The sequence below is a fragment of the Stegostoma tigrinum genome, chromosome 12, assembly GCF_030684315.1.
Source record: "Stegostoma tigrinum isolate sSteTig4 chromosome 12, sSteTig4.hap1, whole genome shotgun sequence".
NCBI classification, from domain to species: domain Eukaryota; kingdom Metazoa; phylum Chordata; class Chondrichthyes; order Orectolobiformes; family Stegostomatidae; genus Stegostoma; species Stegostoma tigrinum.
In genome coordinates this window covers 70968848-70987667 of record NC_081365.1, presented here as the reverse complement: position 1 = coordinate 70987667, position 18820 = coordinate 70968848, and the positions used below count along the sequence as shown (strand labels likewise).

Genomic DNA, 18820 nt, shown 5'->3' with positions numbered 1-18820 from the left:
ACAAAAGTCTGTCAGCCAAGAATGTTTCAGTCTCATTAAAGTGATGGAGAAAACATTTTGCTGTCTCGCTGAGGTTTTAGAGAACTCTTCCCTGTGTCTTTTTCTAATCCTTCTGATCCATCTTTCATCTCCCTGGTAAAGAATATTTGTCGACTGCCCAATGAGAACTGCTACCTACAAGGTCTGCTTGATGAGAATTGCCCTCTGAGAACTTCCATGTGTCCCTGGTACTTATTGTTATATTTCTAAGAGCAGGTAGCTTACACCATGTCAATCAATTGGCTGAACCCCGCTAGCCAATGGTCATGGGATAGTCAGTCATGATGTCAGATGATCGTTGCCCCTTTGTCTGCCTACATCTGGGGTTTAGTTATTCATTCTCTCTAAAAGTAAATACTTCTTGTTTTCACAAAAGCTAATAATTGGGTGTGCTTCAGACCTGATAAACTGTTGATGCCATTTCAATGGGCCTTGTAACCTCTGTTTTTTTTGTAATCTCTCCCACATGTTCTCATGTGCTAGAATTTTAAAAAATTAAATATTGCGATTAAATGAAATCTCATGCTACATTAATAAATGCTAGGAAAATTCAGTTTTTAAGAGATCCCAATAGTTAATACCAATCTTTAATCCTTGCTACTACGTAACCCTCAGTGCTGTGAGTTGTACAATGACCTTTTATGTGGCAGTTTATTGATTTCTGGAAATCAAAATACACTGCATCTACCAGTTCTCCTGTATCAACTCTGTTTGTAAATCCCCTCAACAAACACTAGCAAATTTGCCAAATATGTTTGATATGTTTTAAAGTCAGTGGGAGGTAGATATAGGGGAGACGTCAGAGGTAGGTTCTTTATTCAGACAGTGGTAGGGACATAGAATGCATTGCCGGAGCAGGTAGTGGAGTCGGCCTCATTAGGGGCATTTAAGCAGCTATGAGCTAGGCATATGGATGATAGTATAAGGTAGGGGTGGAAGTTAGATAGACCTTAGAATTAGGGTAAAAGTTTGGCACAACATCGTGGGCCGAAGGGCCTATACTGTGCTGTACTGTTCTATGCCCTATGAGTTTCCTTTCATCAAACCATCTGGACTTTGTTTGATTAAGTTAAAATTTTCTAAAAGACTGACAGTTTCATTCTAAATAAAGAATTTTAGCATTTTCCCAATGACATCCATTATACTAACTGTTGTATAGTTTCCTGATTTCTGTTTCCCTTGTAGACATTAACCTAAAATCTGGGGTTAGCTGCAATGAAGCTAAGCTAAATTAAATTGAATGAAATGGAAAGGAGAAAATGTATGAAGCCTGATGACGATGCAGATGGAGTTCAATCTGGATAAATGTGAGGGATTGCGTACTGGTACAGTAAACAAGTGAAGGGCTTCTACAATTAATAGTAGGGCCTTGGGCAGTGTTGTAGAACAGAGGGAACTAGGGGTGCGGGTACATAATTCTTTGAAGTTTGTGTCACGTACAGATAGGGTGGTTAAAAAGGTGTTTGATATGCTTCCCTTCATTGCTCAGTCCTCTGAGTATAGGAGTTGGGAAGTCATGTTGAGATAGTACAGAACATTGGTGAGGCCTCTTCTGGAAGACACATCCAGTTCTGGTTGTTCAGTTATAGGAAACATATTATTAAACTGGAGAGGGTTCGGTAGAGATTTACCAGAATGTTGCCGGGTATGGGAAGTTATAAAGAAAGGCTGGAAAGACTGGGACTCTTTCCACTGGAGCCTAAGAGGTTGAGAGGTGACCTGATAGAGATTTATAAAATAATGAGGGGTATAGATGGAGTTAATGATAGTTGTATTTTCCCTAGGATGGAGGATTTCAACACCTGGGTGCACATTTTTAAGGTGAGGGGAGACAGTTTTAAAAAAGAATTGACAGGCAATTTTCTTACATAGAGGGTGGTTCGTGTGTGGTGTGAGCTTCCAGAGGAAGTGGTGGATGTGGGTACAGTTATAACATTTAAAAGATATTTGGATACATATATGAATGGTAAAGGTTTGGAGGAATATGGGCCAGGAGCGGGCAGGTGGGACTAGTTTAGTTTGGGATTATGTTCAGCATGGACTGATTGGACCGAAGGGCCTGTTTCTGTGCCATATGACTCTATGATCTAATCATTAGGAAGTTTAAAGGTTTCCTGTCTTAGACTTAAGGAATATGTATATTTGTCTGCTTCAAGCCTTGTAATTCAGTGGTAACGGAATAAATTGTCACAGAAACTCTGGAAAAGCTGAGGTTTTGTCTAAAACAGACACACTGAATGAGATGTAATAATGTGGACTATTTATCAGCTGAATTTGTGATTGCCATGGTATTATACTGAGTAAATATCGTACAGTTGATTGGATGACATAAGAGTGGTGAATAAAATCGTAGAATGCCTACAGTGCAGATAGAGGCCATTCAGCCTGTTGACTCTGAATTGCATTGAAGCTAATGCTGTTTGTTTCTTTATTTGTTGACAATTTACTCTCATAATCAATTCTCCTCCTTTTTATTAGATTTTTAAGCATCTGCTGCTGGTTCATAAAAACTTCCCAATCTTCCGGCTTACTACTAGTATTTTTGTTACTTTTTAAGCCTTTGTTTTTGACTAGATACTCCCCTTAACCACTTTTGTTTAGAATGGGTGATTCTTCCTTCTCATCAAGTCTGTTTTGATTGGAACAAATTTTTGCTGAGTATTATGAAATATCTGCTTAAATGTCTGTCAATGCTTATCCACTGACTTGCCCATTTTGTCAATTTTAGATAACTTTTGCTTCATATATCTGTCAGTATTCTTGTTTAACTTGTGTAACACTCCCTCAAACTAAATTTGAAATTCTTCTATTTTGAGATAGTTATGGATCCTAGAGGGGATAACAATGAGATCAGTTATTAATCACATCTCATTATACATTATTAGACCTAAACAGGCCTGTTCCCAAATAGCTTCAGTGATGTATAGTTCTGAGAAACAATCCCTGATGCACTGTTCAAATTCATCACAGAATTTTGGGCCCCATATCTCAGGAAGGATGTACTGGTGCTGGAGCAGGTTCAGAGGAGGTTCACGAGAATGGTCCCAGGAATGAAAAGTTTAACATATGAGGAACGTTTGAGGACTCTGGGACTATACTCATTGGAGTTTAGAAGGATGAGGGACGATATAATTGAAACTTACAGAATACTGAACGGTCTGGACAGAGTGCATAGTGGGAAGATGTGGAAGAGACTAGGACTTGAGGGTACAGCCTTAGAGTAAAGGGAAGACCCTTTAGAACGGAGATAAGAAGAAACTTCTTCAGCCAGAAAGTGGTGAATCTATGGAATTCATTGCCACAGAAGGCTGTGGAGGTCAGGTCATTGAGTACATTTAAGACTGAGACAGATATGTTCTTGATTATCAAGGGGATCAAGGGTTACGGGGAGAAAACAGGAGAATGGGGCTGGGGACTTATCAGCCATGATTGAGTGGTGGAGCAGACTCAATGAACTGAATGGCCTAATTTCTGCCCTACGTCTTATTTCTTGTCTTATGTCTTAATTTTTACAGCACAGAAGGAGACCATTCAGCCCATTGTGCCTGCACTCTTCAAATTAGCATCATTACAAGTGTCAATCTCCTGCTTTATCCCCAGATCCTTGCAGACTATTTCTATCCAGGTAATCATCCATGCCCTCCTGAACACCTCAATTTAACCTGTCTTCACCACATTTCCAGGCAGTGCGTTCTATACCCTTACTACTCACTGCGTGAAAAAAGATTTTTCTCACATTGCACTTGCTTCTTTTGTACATCACTGTTAATTTGTGCCATCCTGTCCTTTCTCTTTTTATGAGCAGGAACAGCTCTTCTCCCTATCTACTCTATCCAGCCCACTCGTGATTTTGAAACCCTCTGTCAAATCTCGTCTCACCCTTCTTCTCCCCAAGGAAACTGGTCCCAACTTCTTCAGTCTGTCCTCATAACTGAAGTTTCTCATTCCTGGAACCATTCTTGTACATCACTCCCGGACTCTCTCTAATGCATTTGCTTCTTTTCTAGAGTGTGGTGCTCACAACTGTACCTAATAGTCCAGTTGAGGTCTAAGTCGTGTGTTGCACAAGTTCACATCACCTCCCTGCTCTTGTACACTCTGGCCCCATTAATAGAGCTGAGAACACTGTATGCCTTATTACGTTCTCCCTCTACCTGTCCTGTCACCATTAGTGATCTGTATATAAATACACCCAGGCCCCTCTGCTTTTACCCTGTCTTTAGAATTATACCTCATATTTATGACATCTTTCAATATTCTTTCTACCAAAGTGCCTCACCTCACACTTCTCTGCATTGATCCTCATCTGCTATTCATCCACCAACTTGCCAATGTCCTTTTGGATACCACACTGTCCTCACACTTTATAATTCCCCCACATTTTATGTCATCTGAAAACTTTGAAATTGTCCTCTACACACCAAGATCCAAACCATTAATACATATCAGAAAAAGCAAAGCTCCCAGTACTGACCCTTGCAGACTTCCAGTACAAACCTCCCTCCAGTCAGATAAATATCCATTGACTACCACTGTATTTACTATCACTCAGCCAAGTTTTTATCCATTTTACTACATACCATGACATATAATTTTCCTCATATGTCTCTTGTGTGGCACTGTGTCAAACGCCTTCTGGGAATCCATGTACATCGCACCAGTGTTATCTTCCTCGAGCCTGAATGTTACTTCTACAAAAAAACTCCAGCAGGTTAATTAAACATACCTTCCCTTTAAAAATGTATGCTGATTCTACGGAATCAACCCACCGTTTTTCAAGTGACTACTAATGTTATCCAAATTAATTGTTTCTCGAGGCTTCTCCACCATTAAATTTTTGGCCTGTATTTGCTAGGATTATCTCCACAACTTTACTTGAACAAGTCTAATATTTGAACTGAAACAAAAATTGTTGGAAATCACAGCAGATCAGGCAGCATTTACAGAGAGACAGCAAGCTCATTTTTCAAGTTTAGGTGACTCTTCATCAAAGCTGACATGAAGTCTGGAGGATCAGCATTTATGGAATAGTTGGGGAGAGAGGGTGTGCAGTGCTGGGGAGAAAGGATGTTGATAGAGCAGGTTAAGTGATCGGAATGTGAGAATGACAGAATAATGGTGTGTCTGACTGCCAGACTGGGAAGAACAGAGATAATGGGAACTGCAGATGCTGGAGAATCCGAGATCACAAAATGTGGAGCTGAATGAACACAGCAGGCCAAGCAGCATCTCAGGAGCACAAAAGGTGACGTTTCAGGCCTAGACCCTTCATCAGAAAAGACTGGGAAGAACAGACTGTTCTAGTGGGTGGAGGGAGGGGAGAGAGGACGTGGTGACTGAGAATGTAACAAGCAAAGCTAAAGGAAAGGGAAGGAATGGGAGTGGGATATTTATAATATTTGCAATTCTGGCACCACCCCTGAATCCACAAAAGACGGAAAGATTATGGCCAGAATTCATCTTCCATGTTACGTTTTCCCATCTGATTTTCCTAGTTAATATGAGCCAAGTTAATTGTAATGCCCTTATTACACATTTCCGCTATGTTCCAACTTATACTTAGTCCTGCAATGAGTTAACTCCCAGCTGTGACTTCTATCCTTTGTTTTTCCTTATTTCCACTCAAACTGACTCCGAAACACAATCCAGTGCATCCATTCCACAGAGATTTGAAGTGTCATTTTATATTCCCTACAGTGTGGAAACAGGCCCTTCGACCCAACAAGTCCACACCCCCCCTTGAAGTATCCCACCCAGACCCATCCCCCTAGAACCCACACACCCCTGAACACTACGGGCAATTTAGCATGGCCAATCCACCTAGCCTGCACATCTTTGGACTGTGGGAGGAAACCGGTGCACCGAGGAAACACACGCAGACACGGGGAGAATGTGCAAACTCCGCACAGACACAGACAGTCACCCGGGCCTGGAATCGAACCCTGGTCCCTGGCGCTGTGAGGCTGCAGTGCTAACCACTGAGCCAACGTGCCGCCCCAGACTCGAAACTTTAGCTCGGTTTCTCTGTCCGCAAATGCTGCCAGATCAGTTGAGTTTCTCCAGTGTTATCCATGTATGTTTCAGATTTTCCAGTATCTGCAGTATTTTGCTTTCATTCGTTGATTTCTATTTGTGCTGTCCACTCATCTGTGTTTTGACAAATGCTGCGTCCATTCAGATAAAGATAACGGTTGACTTTTTAACCATTGTTACTTACGCTGATTTTAATATATGTCCCACACTCTGCTTATATTTTCTATCCCTCCCTATCACAGATTGATTATCGCTTGCATCTTCACGACCCTGCACCTCTTATTTGTTCTTTTTTAAGTTATAAAACTTCCCCGCAATTGAACCCTCCCACCTAATAAACCCCCCCTCCCAATAAACAACTGCACCTCCCAGTCGCAAACCATTTCCACTCCCCCTCCCATTCTTTAGATGACATGTCCATCATGGGCCTCCTGCAGTGCCACAATGATGCCACCCGAAGGTTGCAGGAACAGCAACTCATATTCCGCTTGGGAACCCTGCAGCCCAATGGTATCAATGTGGACTTTACCAGCTTCAAAATCTCCCCTTCCCCCACTGCATCCCAAAACCAGCCCAGTTCGTCCCCTCCCCCCAGTGCATCCCCAAACCAGCCCAGCCTGTCTCTGCCTCCCTAACCTCTTCTTCCTCTCACCCATCCCTTCCTCCCACCCCAAGCCACACCTCCATTTCCTACCTACCACCTCATCCCGCCCCCTTGACCTGTCCGTCTTCCCTGGACTGACCTATCCCCTCCCTACCTCACCACCTATACTCTCCTCTCCACCTATCTTCTTTTCTCTCCATCTTCAGTCCGCCTCCCCCTCTCTCCCTATTTATTCCAGAACCCTCTCCCCATCCCCCTCTCTGATGAAGGGTCTAAGCCCGCGTCAGCTTTTGTGCTCCTGAGATGCTGCGTGGCCTGCTGTGTTCATCCAGCTTCACACTTTATTACCTCCCATCTACTGATTGGTTTAAACAAGCAATCCTAGTTCTTCGATTCGTCGGGACACCATACATATCAATGGACGGAGGAGCTTTTATTAAGATTTAACTTAAATAATGTAAAGGGGGAGGATTGTGAAAATCCTGAGGCTTAAAGTGCAAAACCTCTGTAGCTACTAACTTGCACATTCCATAGATCAATAATCAGAATCATTCATTAATTGCTACACAATTTGTTGACAGCTTATTTTTTCCCTTGCGCTGCTCCTCCGATAACCCAATGAGCTTTGCACTGTCAACACAGTGTGGAGAGTGAGGAACGCAGAATACTTGGGGTATTGTTGTAAAGAGGAGCAGGACAGTTGACCGGGGTCCGGACCTGACTTGGGACTCCAGCATCTGCAGTTCTTGCTATAACTGGAGTTTTGCCCTGTCCGGTGTTTTGGGTGCAGGGCTCCTTTAATTAGGATTGTACCATCCCATGCACAGGAGAGGGGGCGCGCGTTTTCATTCAATTCCCATCGTCGCTGGCTCTTTGATGGTTTAACTCCACAATAAGACCAACGCTGTGGTATACATTTTTAAAGCCTCTCTGCCTCCCTGCTGGCCAGGAGTGTCTGTTTTTTTTAATAACTGTGCTGGGTGCTTTCCCTCCTCCCCCTCGCTCTGCTGTGTGAAGAGCTGGGGTAGGTTGGCGCCATTCAATGTGAGGAAGGGGAGCTGTAACATTGTGTCACTGAATAGATACCCAGCTTGGCGAGGTCTGCCATGCCTAGCAAGCGGAACTCAAAGGAGGACTCACACTCTGACCAGTGGGTGATGTTGGTACAAGGTAATCGCAAAATGGCGTTGGCTGGACTGCAAGGTTTTAATCAGTTGGTAGCACTGTCTCCTCAGATCCTGGTCCTGAGCTCAAATCCCACCCCAGAGATTTGGTCACAAAATCCTGAGGGAGCGCTGTGTTTTCGGGCCCCTGCCGCCCTCTCCGGGAAACACAAATAAAACCTCAGAGTCACAGCAGGCGTACATTCTCCCTGGTGTCTTGTCCAATCTCTCTTAAAAATAGGCTTGCGGTACTTATCTCGTTGCTGTTTATGGGATCTTGCTGTGTGGCAATTGGCTGCCAAGTTCTCTTCACTGCAATGGTGGCTACATTTCCAAAGGTGCATCATTAGTCGCAAAGACAACTAGAGATGGGGAAAGGTCCTGTATAAATGCAAATACTTTCTGTATTTTCAATTAGGAGATTTTCAGTAAGCGTGTTGGTTTGGTTTCCTGTCTTGTTTTTTGGCATATGTAGTTAAAGACGCTCCTTGTGCCAAGTCTCTGCAGATTACAGCATGAATTCTGACTGTTTTACATAATATGTACAATCCTAGAGTCTAGAACAGCGTGAGGATCGGAGGGAGTGAATGCCTGTTTTTCTAGGGGTGAAGGAACTGAATGTGCCACCTTGATCCAATATTTTCTGCAAATGACTCTGATCCAGGACATTGAGGAACAGATTCATTCCTCTGAAACCAGGGAACTTGAAAATGTGAAATATTTAACATTTTCATGTTAAGTTCTTATAAGTACCAAAAAACTGCTAAGTGTTTTACTATATCTGAAGGACATTGATTTTTATGCATTATCACGCAGTCCCTAAATGAAGGTATTGAAATATATTGTTTCTCCTAAATATACATTTGTTCATCAATTATAATGTGTTTCAAGATTACAGAATTTAAACACAACTGCAACATGAGAAATTTATATAAATATAAAGAAAAGACTTATGTAGCAGAACAGGAATGTCTAAACAATAGTGTAGTCACTGGCAAAATCAAGTTGAATAGTAGTAATGCTGCAAAGTATTGTATAAACTGAAAGTTTCGTGATGAGTAAAGGTCCTCATCAGCTCCTGTGTAATCATATGCCTGTGGCAGACTCCTTAGCAGATGATGTTTTGCACTGTAAGCCTCTCCTAGTATGCTGACACACAGTTTAATCTGGAATTGCAAAGTCATGCAGTTTACATTAGGTATTGGATGTGATTTTCAGAGGGAGTGAATATTTATTTAGTTTAATTCATTCTTGGGAGGGCTGGAATTTATTGTCCATCCTTTAATTGCTCTTGAAGAGGTGGTAAACCATCTTCATTTGTTTCTTGGTAGCAACTTAATACATTAGCTTGCTTGGGAAATTGATACCACATTGCCAATATTGCTGCAGTCATATACATTGATTGTAGATTTTATGTATTTTTTACACAAAGGTGTAAAGCCAGTTTTGAGGAACAGCTGGTTGTTGTCAATTCTGAACTTTTCACGTTTCCAAATTGGATTAATTCCAGAGTAGTAAATTGAACTTTTTTTGAGGAAATAATCAAGAAGTTTGATAAGGGCATTGTAGACATTGTTTACTTGGACTTAAGTAAAACATTAGACAGGGTTCCACGTGGCAGACTAATGAGTAAAGTAACATCATGTAGGATTCAGGATGAGCTTGCCAATTGGGTACAAACTTTGCTTAATAACAGCAGACAGACAGTGATGGTGCAAGGTTATTTTTCAGACTGGAGGCCTGTGACCAGCGATGTTCCGTAGGGATTGGTGCCGGCTCCAGTTTTGTTTACTGTTTATACAAATGATTTAGATGAGAATATAGAAGGCATGGTTAGTAAGTTTGCAGATGATGCCAAAATTGATGGTATAGTGGACAGCGAAGAACGTTACCTAAGATTACAAAGAGGTCTTGACCAGTTCGGTGAATGGGCTGAAGAGTAGCCGATGGAGTTTAATTTGGATAAATGTGAAGTATTGCATTTTTGTAAAAGAAACAAGGGCAGAACTTATGCAATGAAAAGTTGGGCCTTGGGTATTGTTGTAGAGTGGAGAGACCAGGGAGTTCAGAGATATAATTCTTTGAAATTTGCATTACATCTAGATAGGGTGGTTAAGAAGGCATTTAGCACGCTTGCCTTCATTGCTCAGACCTTTGAGTATAGGTGTTGGGATGCTGTGTTAGGACGCTCTGCTAGGATTGTACATGATATTCGTTGGGCCTTTTCTGGAGTACTGTGTCCAGCATTGGTCGTCCTGTTATAGAAAGGAAATTATTAAGCTGAAGATCATTCAGAAAAGATTTACTAGAATTCACCAGGAATGGAGAGTTTGAGTTGTAAGGAGAGGTTGGATAGGCTGGCACATTTTTCACTGGAGTGTAGGAGGTTGAAGGGTAACCTTTTATAGATGGAAGTTTGTAAAATCATGAGAGGTATAGATAAGGTGAATGGCAGGTGTCTTTGCGTAGGATGGGGAATTCAAAAAAGACGTGAGGGGCAGTTTTTTTTTAACAGAGTGGTTCGTGTGTGCAGTGAACTTCTAGAGGAAGTGGTGGATGTGGGTACAGTTATGATGCTTGAAGGATATTTAGATAAGTACGTAAATAAGAAATGTTTGGGGGGGATAAGGGCCAAGCACAGGCACAAGCAGTTGGCCTAGACTGGTTGGACTGAAGTTTCTGTTTCTGTGGTGTGCAACTCTATGAAGCACTCAGTATGCCTTCAGCAGGGATGCTTTATTGTTCTCTGATAACGGTGCAGATTGTGTTTTGATTTTGTTGCTCCTGTCCTGCTGTACAGGAAGCAACTGGCACTGTTTTAATTTTCAAAAAATTCGCATGCAGGACGAGTGCTGTCATTTTGCTAGAATGGAGTCTGTATTCTGGGTTAGCCCCGAATTCTGTTAACAACAGGTGGCTCCTGCTCTTATGCGTCAGTTGGAGACGTTTCCGGTGAGGTTGCAAAATAATAGTTCTCCACAGTCTGTAGGAACACACAAAGCTGGCACTGTGTCTCCCATTAGGAGACCTATAATATGCCACACTTGGGAGTTCTTCCAGTGCTTCATTCAGTTTGCCCTTAGTGAGATTGAGCTGTGCATGCCAGCAAGATCGCAGGTTTGATCTGTCATCTTTGGTTGGCCAGTTCCGCTTTAGATGCCAGTGTGAGGTGACTGTCCCTGGATCCTTGTCCACATTTTTCCACTTTTGAATCTCTGTGTGGGAATCTGGTGAACATGGAATTGATCTTAGCTGCAATGACCTTTGTGGCAGCTTGCCCTCTGACACATTGAGACTGTCACATGAACACTGTCACTAATCCCAGATAGAGGCTGGGAAACTGTTTCTCAATGTGACCTTGTGATTTGTGATATTCTCTCTCATCATAAATCTCTATTTCTGCAGTTCAGCGTGGTTGAGGATAACTGTGTATGATTTGAGATTTTAAAAAACATCTGACATTGCAGTATCTTCCCTTTACAGTTACCACCTTTTCATTTGTTTGTAGTCTGGTGGGATCACCTTAAAGACATGACATATACGTCAACGTAAAACCAGCTGTTTTCTGGCCTTTTGCCCTGTTCATGCAAGTGTCGAACTCAAGGAAAAACACAAACGTTTCTCATTGTTAGAATGCTGTTTGAATACTGTGGTATTCAAATCAAGCTTCCTATTGCCAGGGAATCACAGACCCAGACATCACAGGAGAGCACAGGATCCAAAATTGGCTTAGTGACAGGAGACAGAGGTGGTGGTAGAAGGCTACTTTTGTGAAGGGAGCTTGGTGTGCAGTGACGTTCTGCAGGGATCACTGCAGGTCTGTTATTGTTTGTGATATTCATAAATGATGTAGATGAGAATGTAGGATAAGTAAGTTTACGAATAACACAAAGATTGGCTGAAATGTTGACAGCGAGGAGGACAGTGTTATATTACAGGAAGATATATAACAGATTGGGCAGATCAGTGGCAGATGGAGTTCACACCTGAACGGTGTAATGTAGAAGAGGGAACCAAACAAAGGAGTACTTATGAATGGCAAGACATTAGGAAGTTCAGGGGGTACTTGGGGTTTTGACCACAAATGTCTGAAGGTGATAGGACAGGTTAATAGTGTAGTTCAAAAGACAAAGAGCGCACTTGCTTCTTTCAGTCATGGCATAGATTATAAGAACAGGAAGGTCATGTTGGAGCTGTACAGACCCCTGGTTAGGCCACAGCTGGAGAACTGTATGTGTTTTTGATCAGCACACTGTCGGAAGGATTTGATTGCAATGGAAGGGGTGCAGAGGAGCTTCACTGGGAGGTTGCCTGGGATGGAACATTTTTGCTTTGAAAAGAGCATGGGTAGGCTTGGATTGCTTTCCTTGGAGCGGAGAAGGTCAAAGGGGGACCTGATACATATGTATAAGATTACAAGGATCGGACATATAGAAAACGGCCGTTCCTCTTAGTTGAATGGTAAGTGACAAAGGGGCACAATTATAAATTGAAGAGCAGGAGGTTTAGTGGAAATTTTAGGAGAAGAAGTTTCATCCAGAGGGTGGTATAAATCTGGCATGTACTGCCTGAGAATGAAATTGAGGCAGGAAAGCTCACAATGTTTAAAAAGTACTTGGTTGAGCACTTAATATATCACAACATTCAAGGCAATGAACCTAGTGTGGGAAAGTGGGACCAGTGTGTGTTGTGTATTTTTGACAATACAGACTTGATGGGCTGAAGGGTCTCTTCTGTACTAGATGATTCTACATCTATCTGACCTATCATGCTTCTGTTTTTTTTAAATGGCAATCCGATCAGTATCAGTTTCATTTCCCAGATCTTTCCCTTTGACATGAAGTTATTTCTTTTCCCCCATGTACATGTATAATTCCCTTTCGAAACTTGCAGTTGAATTTCCTCCCACTGTGTTTTCAGGCAGTATGTTCTAGGTCTTAGTAAGTTGCAGTGTAAAAACAATTTCCTCACATCTTCCCTGTCATCCTTTTGCCATTCTGTGCCCTGTGACTCTCCAATCAGTCGGAGGTTTCTCTATAATTTCTTCTGTCAAACCCACTTGATCATTTTGAATGTCTTTGTTCGATCTCCCCTAAATGTTCACTCATGTATGGAAAACAATTAAAGCTTCCACGGTCTCTACACAGACCTGATCCCTCATCACTGGTGCCATTCTGGGGAATTTCCTTTGTATTGTTTCATTGCCCAAGACATTGGATCAAGACTGACAGCAGTATTTTCTTCTAAAGGTGGCCTTCGCTGTCCAGCGGTTTCTGTGATATCAAAGTTTACTGTGTTAAAGATGCTGTGCAAATACAGCTTATTTTAGACTGTAATTTGGGGAATTCAGACCGTAGCGAGGCATCTTGCAGGAGGCATATCCTACCCCTCTTAGGAGCTTTAGTGCACCAGGTAGTTTCCTGTGTGACAGAATTGTTTTGTCTTAAGGTGCAGTCCAAACTGCCTTACAAATCAAGGTGATAATAGAAATCTGATCCTGGACCAAGCCGTATCAGGGTTTACTCTGTGTAGAAAGTCAGATTGAACATTTTGGCTGGTTTAGCCATGGAGGTCTGATTACTTTTCTGACGTGAAACCAAAGTGTGAAGGCAGTGTGTACAGAAAGCAATGGACACTTGTTCTGTTTAATTGACTGATTTATATTTGGTTTTGTTTTCTACCCTGACCTCCCTGTTTCAGAGTCTGCTATTGATGTAGCAGACAAGGCCAACTGTGGACCTGTTTTTACGAGACTACGTAATCCCAAAACAGGCAAGTGTACAATTTATGTGATATATGTCAGACATGCTGGTAACGGTTTATTGATACAAAGGATGTTGAGTCCACAACTGAAGCAGATGGATGTTAAGTTATCTCCTACAAATAAAGAAACCCAGCCATCTGGTGCTTGAAATGTAGTTCGGTGCTGGACATGTTGGAGCCAGTATACTGCAGTGCTGTCAGTTACTGACATTTTAACAGTAACTACACTTTAAAACAGTTATTTTCTACCAAAAGTCTGTGGGTGGCACTTGTAGCTTTCAATCTGAGATTTGCTTTGTTGGTTAAGGGTAAAGAAAGAAACGGAGCCAATTTGAGTAAATGGGATGAGTTGCAGATCAGCAATGATCCAGGTGGTGAGCAGTTGATTCTGAATGACCTACTCCTGTTCCTGTTAGACCATCATTGATCCTGTAGAATTTAGAGCACAGTGCAAGTCATTCAGCTGAACTGGTCCTTAATACTTCCCACTCCTCTTCATGTAACCCTGTGAGCATGTCTTTTTATTTCTTTCTCCCACATGCTTACCCAGCTTCCTTTAAATATTTGTATCAACAAGACATTTTTGTGGGATCTTTACCTTCCTAACTCCTTTGCTTAAAGGCAGGTCCGGCCCCCAGTGATACAGCTACCACCGTGGCCAGGATAAGGGGGCAGATGTTGAATCCAAGAGATAGAGATTGAAAAGGAGAAGAGTCCTTCATGGTGACAGTGACTGGAGTGGGAATTGCACCCAGTCTGCATCACCAACAAACAGTACAGCCCAGTGAGCTAGCTGGCCCCAAATCTACAGGTGCAGTGGATAGTGAATCTTATACAGATAGCTGCAGGCAAGGGGAAAGGAATTCTGTGCATTCAGTCCCTTGATCCTGATCTGCCATTTAGTAAGGTTATGGCTGATCTGTATCCTAACTCAGTCTAGTATAAAAGCAGAAAACTGCAGACGCTGAGAATCTGGTCAAAGCACGTCAGCCTGAGATGTTAACTCAGGCTGTTTCTCTGGCTCCATATTCCTTAAAAAAACTTACGCTAGTAAATGTCTTTTGATCTCAGGTTTAAAATTATTACTTGAGTTAACATTTGCTATTTATTATAAGAGATTTCAACACCACAACCGACCTTTGTGTTAAGTGTGATCTTCTGAATGGCCTGACTCTGATTTTTACAATCCTGCATTATTCTTTTCTCCTAACCCTGCAAATTTTCCTTTTGCCTGTGGTTATCCAATTCCCTTTTTAAACATTCCTATTGAATTAGCTTCTACTGCCTTTTCAGGGACCGTGCACTCTAGAGCACAGCAATTCTCTGCCTCACAAAAATCTCAATTGGCATTGAAGCTAGAGGAGAGTTATCTTAAAACTATGTGGGTTGAATTATTTGTACGTTAAAATTTCTTAGTGCTTCTAATCTCACACATTGCTGTGTATGATTGTAAAATAGACATATAATATTAATTATTCCCTCTCTTCTGCAGGCACTGCTGCTTTGTACTTTTTTAATAGTGGTGCTAGTCAAGTGTATGAAGTGAAAGCTTTTGATGAAGAGTGTCGTTCATGGTTTATTGGTCAGTCTGTTCAGCAAGGTGAGTATTCTGATTATGAGTATTTTTGATAGCACTCACTGATTTATCATGCTTGATAAACAGTGACATGAAGTACTTGTGGGATGAATGATCACAATTATTTGCAGTGACTGAATGTTTCTTGTAGGGCTTCTTCAATTCTGAAGAAGGCTCTTATAAAACTCACTTAACTCTGTTTGTTTTTCTTTCTACAGTTGCTAGGCCATCTGAATTTTTCCAGCGTTTTGTTTTCATTTCAAACTTGCAGCTCGAGAACTTTGCTTTTTTTTTAAAAAGATATGCTGACTCTATTTTCCTCTCACTTATCAGCCTTCCTGCTTGCTGCTTCGCTGTACTGCTGCTTTTCGCTGGCCACACGGATTGAGTGGAAAGTGTGAGGCTTTTTCCCAGGGTGAAGGGGTCAATTACTAGGGGACACAGGTTCAAAGTGTGGGTGGGGTGGGAGGGAGTGGAGTTTAAAAGAGATGTGTGAGGCAAGTTTTTCACACAAAGGGTGGTGAGTGCCGGGAACGTGCTACCAGAGGAGATGGTGGAAGTAGGGATAGTAGCAGCGTTCAGGAAGCACCTGGATGAATACATCAATAGGAGAGGAATAGAGGGATACAGATCCTGTAAGTGAAAACAGTTTTAGTATGGAAGGGCAAAATGTGTCAGCGCAGGCTTGGAGGGCCGAAGGGCCTGTTCCTATGCTGTGTTGTTCTTTGTTCTGCTTCCCTCACCCAAACCCTTGCTGTGAGAGAGGGTTTAGGAGAAGGGTGCCAAGTGGGAGAGAAAATGAGCAAGAATAACTACATGTGGGAGATGTTGGGGTACTTTGTGGCGAGCGGAATAAGCACTGAACACTGAGAGAGAGGGGCTGGTGGCGGCAGCTCCAAAAATGGCACTGTTTGAATCAACTACATTGACCCAGCTCGAATTGGCATCAAAATGGAAATGCTTTGTGCTTGTTTTGACCCCACTCTGGCTGCTGTGTTAAAGTAGAACAATTTAAAACAAGGGCTTACTGTAATGCCTTTCCGGAAGAAGGCCTCTGACCAGAGGTGCTCCTCCGGGATCAGTGTCCATTGTTGCTTGTCATTTATAAAAATGATTTGGATGAGAATTTGGGAGTCATGGTTAATAAGTTTGCAGATGACAACAAAATAGGTGTTGTAGCTGACAGTGAAGAAGGTTACCGAAGATTACAAGGGGATATTGATCAGTTGGATTAAGGAGTGGCACATGGAGTTTAATTTGAATAAATGTAAGGCATTGCATTTTGGTATAACAAACAAGGGCAGGACTTACACAGTTACTGGTGGGGCCCTGGGTAGTGCTGACGAACAGGGAGACCTAGGGGTTCAGATACATAATTCTTTGAAGCTTGCATCACAGGTAGACAGAGTGGTTAACAAGATGTTTAGCATGCTTCCCTTTGTTGCTCAGACCATAGGAGTTGGGATGTCATGTTGAGGTTGTACACGATGTTGGTGGGGCCACTTTTGTAGTACCGCGTACAATTTTGGTCACCCTGATGTAGGATTGATAATACTAAATTGGACAGGGTTCAGAAAAGATTTACCAGGATGATGTTGAGACTGGAGGGTTTGAATTATAAGAACAGGTGTGATAGGCTGGGACTTTTTCCCCACTGGGATGTATGAGGTTGAGGGGTAACCGTATGGGGGTTTATAAAATCACAAGCAGAGTAAATAGGTTGAATAACAAAGGTCTTTTCCCTAGGGTGGGGGAGTTCAGAGCCAGAGAGCATGTTTTTAAGTTGAGAAGAGAACGACGTAAAAGGGACATGAGGGGCAACTTTTTCACACAGAAGGTGGTTTGTGTGTGGAAAGACCTGCCAGAGGAAATGGTTGGTGCAGGTACAGTTACAACATTTAACAGACATTTGGACAGGTACCTGAAAAGGAAAGGTTTAGAGGGATATTGACCAAATGCAGACAAGTGGGACTAGTTTGGTTTGGGAATCATGGTCAGCATGGATGAGATGAACTAAAGGGCCTGTTTCCCTGCTGTATGACTCTGAATCTGTGAGTCCTGTGCCATATTGATATGGTGGACACTTCACTGCCCCCTTTGTTGTCAGGGCAACTAAGGATGGACAACGAATATGAGCTTTGCCAATGATGCCTAAACCACAAGAATGGATTAAAAGAATTCCACAAACAGCAATAATTTGCTGTCCATGGTACTCAGGGAGAGCTGAGGGTGCCAAGAAATCTTCCCTGTCCTGAAACTCTTAGCATCTGACAGGACAGGCAGTGCCTCTCTTTAGTACCTAATCCATGGGGCATTAACTTTGACGGTCATGAGCTTCCCCAGTACGTGCTGCAGTCTGAGGAATGGGAGCTTGAAATGATACCGCTGTTCACTTCATGGGGCAGTGGACTGTCTGCCACTTGCTTTTGTGGCGTGATGGGATTTTCTGCAGGGTATGCAAAGGAGGAACTCAACCTTCACCCTCACATTCAGCGTAACTTTGAGAGTTATTACTTCAAAAAGATCTGGCATTTTTTTGTCAGAGTTTATGATTAGCTGTAGACATGAATACTTGACAAAGTAACTGTACGAGAACTTACCTTAATTCCTAATCCCATTTCTTTTAAGATGGAAGGCTTCTGTTTGTTACTCCCCTGGATCCATTGTTTTTGATACTTCCATACTTTATACAGGCCAATGAGAAGGTGAGTCACATCTTTTCCTGCAGTACATGCTTATTTTGCATACACTTGAAATGCTGAAATTGCTGATTTAGTCTTAGTTTAATATTCCTTTTACCTGTGTTGACTCCTGGTGCCTTTTCTGTGGCCAAATGTTTGCCACTGATGGCAGTAAAAAGGCAACCCTGCCACATTAAGAGATAGCAAAAACTGCAGATAGTCAGAGGTAACACAGTGTGGAGCAGGAGGAACCCACCAGGTCAGGCAGCATCAAAGGAGCAGGAATGTTGACGTTTTGGGTCAAGAGCATACTCCAGAGATGAGGAGGGAGAAGGGAGCTCAGAAATAAATAGAGAGGAGGGGTGGGTCTGGAAAAGGTAGGTGGCATGGTGATAGGTGAGTGCAGGTAGGGAGCAGTGAGGTGGGAGGAGCGGGTAAGAGGGAGAGAAGATGGACAGATTGTGTCTGATCAAGGAGGCGAAGATGTGAGGGAGGGTTTGATTTGGGATGAGGCTGGGGATGGGAGACTTTAAGACTGGTGAATTCCATGTTTCGGCCATTGGGTTATAGGTTCCTGAGGTGAAATATGAGGTTTTGTGCCTCCAGTTTGTGGGTGGCGTCATTGTGACACTGGAGCAGGCCCAGGATGGACATGTCACCCATGTGGGAGGGGGGAGTTAAAATGATTGGTGACCGGAAGGTCATTTGTTACATACAGAGCGCAGATGCTCTACAAAATGATCTCCGAGTCTACGCCTGGTCTCACCAATGTAGAGGCCACATCGGGAGCAGCAGATGCAGAAGACCAAGTTAATGGATGTACAGGTGAACCCTTGTCCGATATGAAAGTTTGTTTTGGGCCTTGGATGGAGGTGAGGGGGCAGGTGTAGCACTTCCTGTGGGTGCAGGGAAAGGTGTGGGGGTGATGGAGTTAGTGGGAAGTGTGCAGTGGATGAGGGAG

General features: G+C 42.6%; 1 protein-coding gene across 1 annotated transcript in view; it reads left to right on the top strand.

Moving 5' to 3' along the window:
• Positions 1-7597: 7597 nt before the first annotated feature.
• The window catches only part of rnaseh2b (ribonuclease H2, subunit B), a 33779-nt gene continuing 22556 nt past the window's right edge, over positions 7598-18820 (top strand). The window contains exons 1-4 of the mRNA XM_048540140.2: positions 7598-7846; positions 13540-13611; positions 15095-15202; positions 17807-17883. Of these exons, the coding sequence (XP_048396097.1) occupies positions 7783-7846; positions 13540-13611; positions 15095-15202; positions 17807-17883 (321 nt within the window). The 5' untranslated portion in view covers positions 7598-7782. The remainder of the gene's footprint in view (positions 7847-13539; positions 13612-15094; positions 15203-17806; positions 17884-18820) is intronic.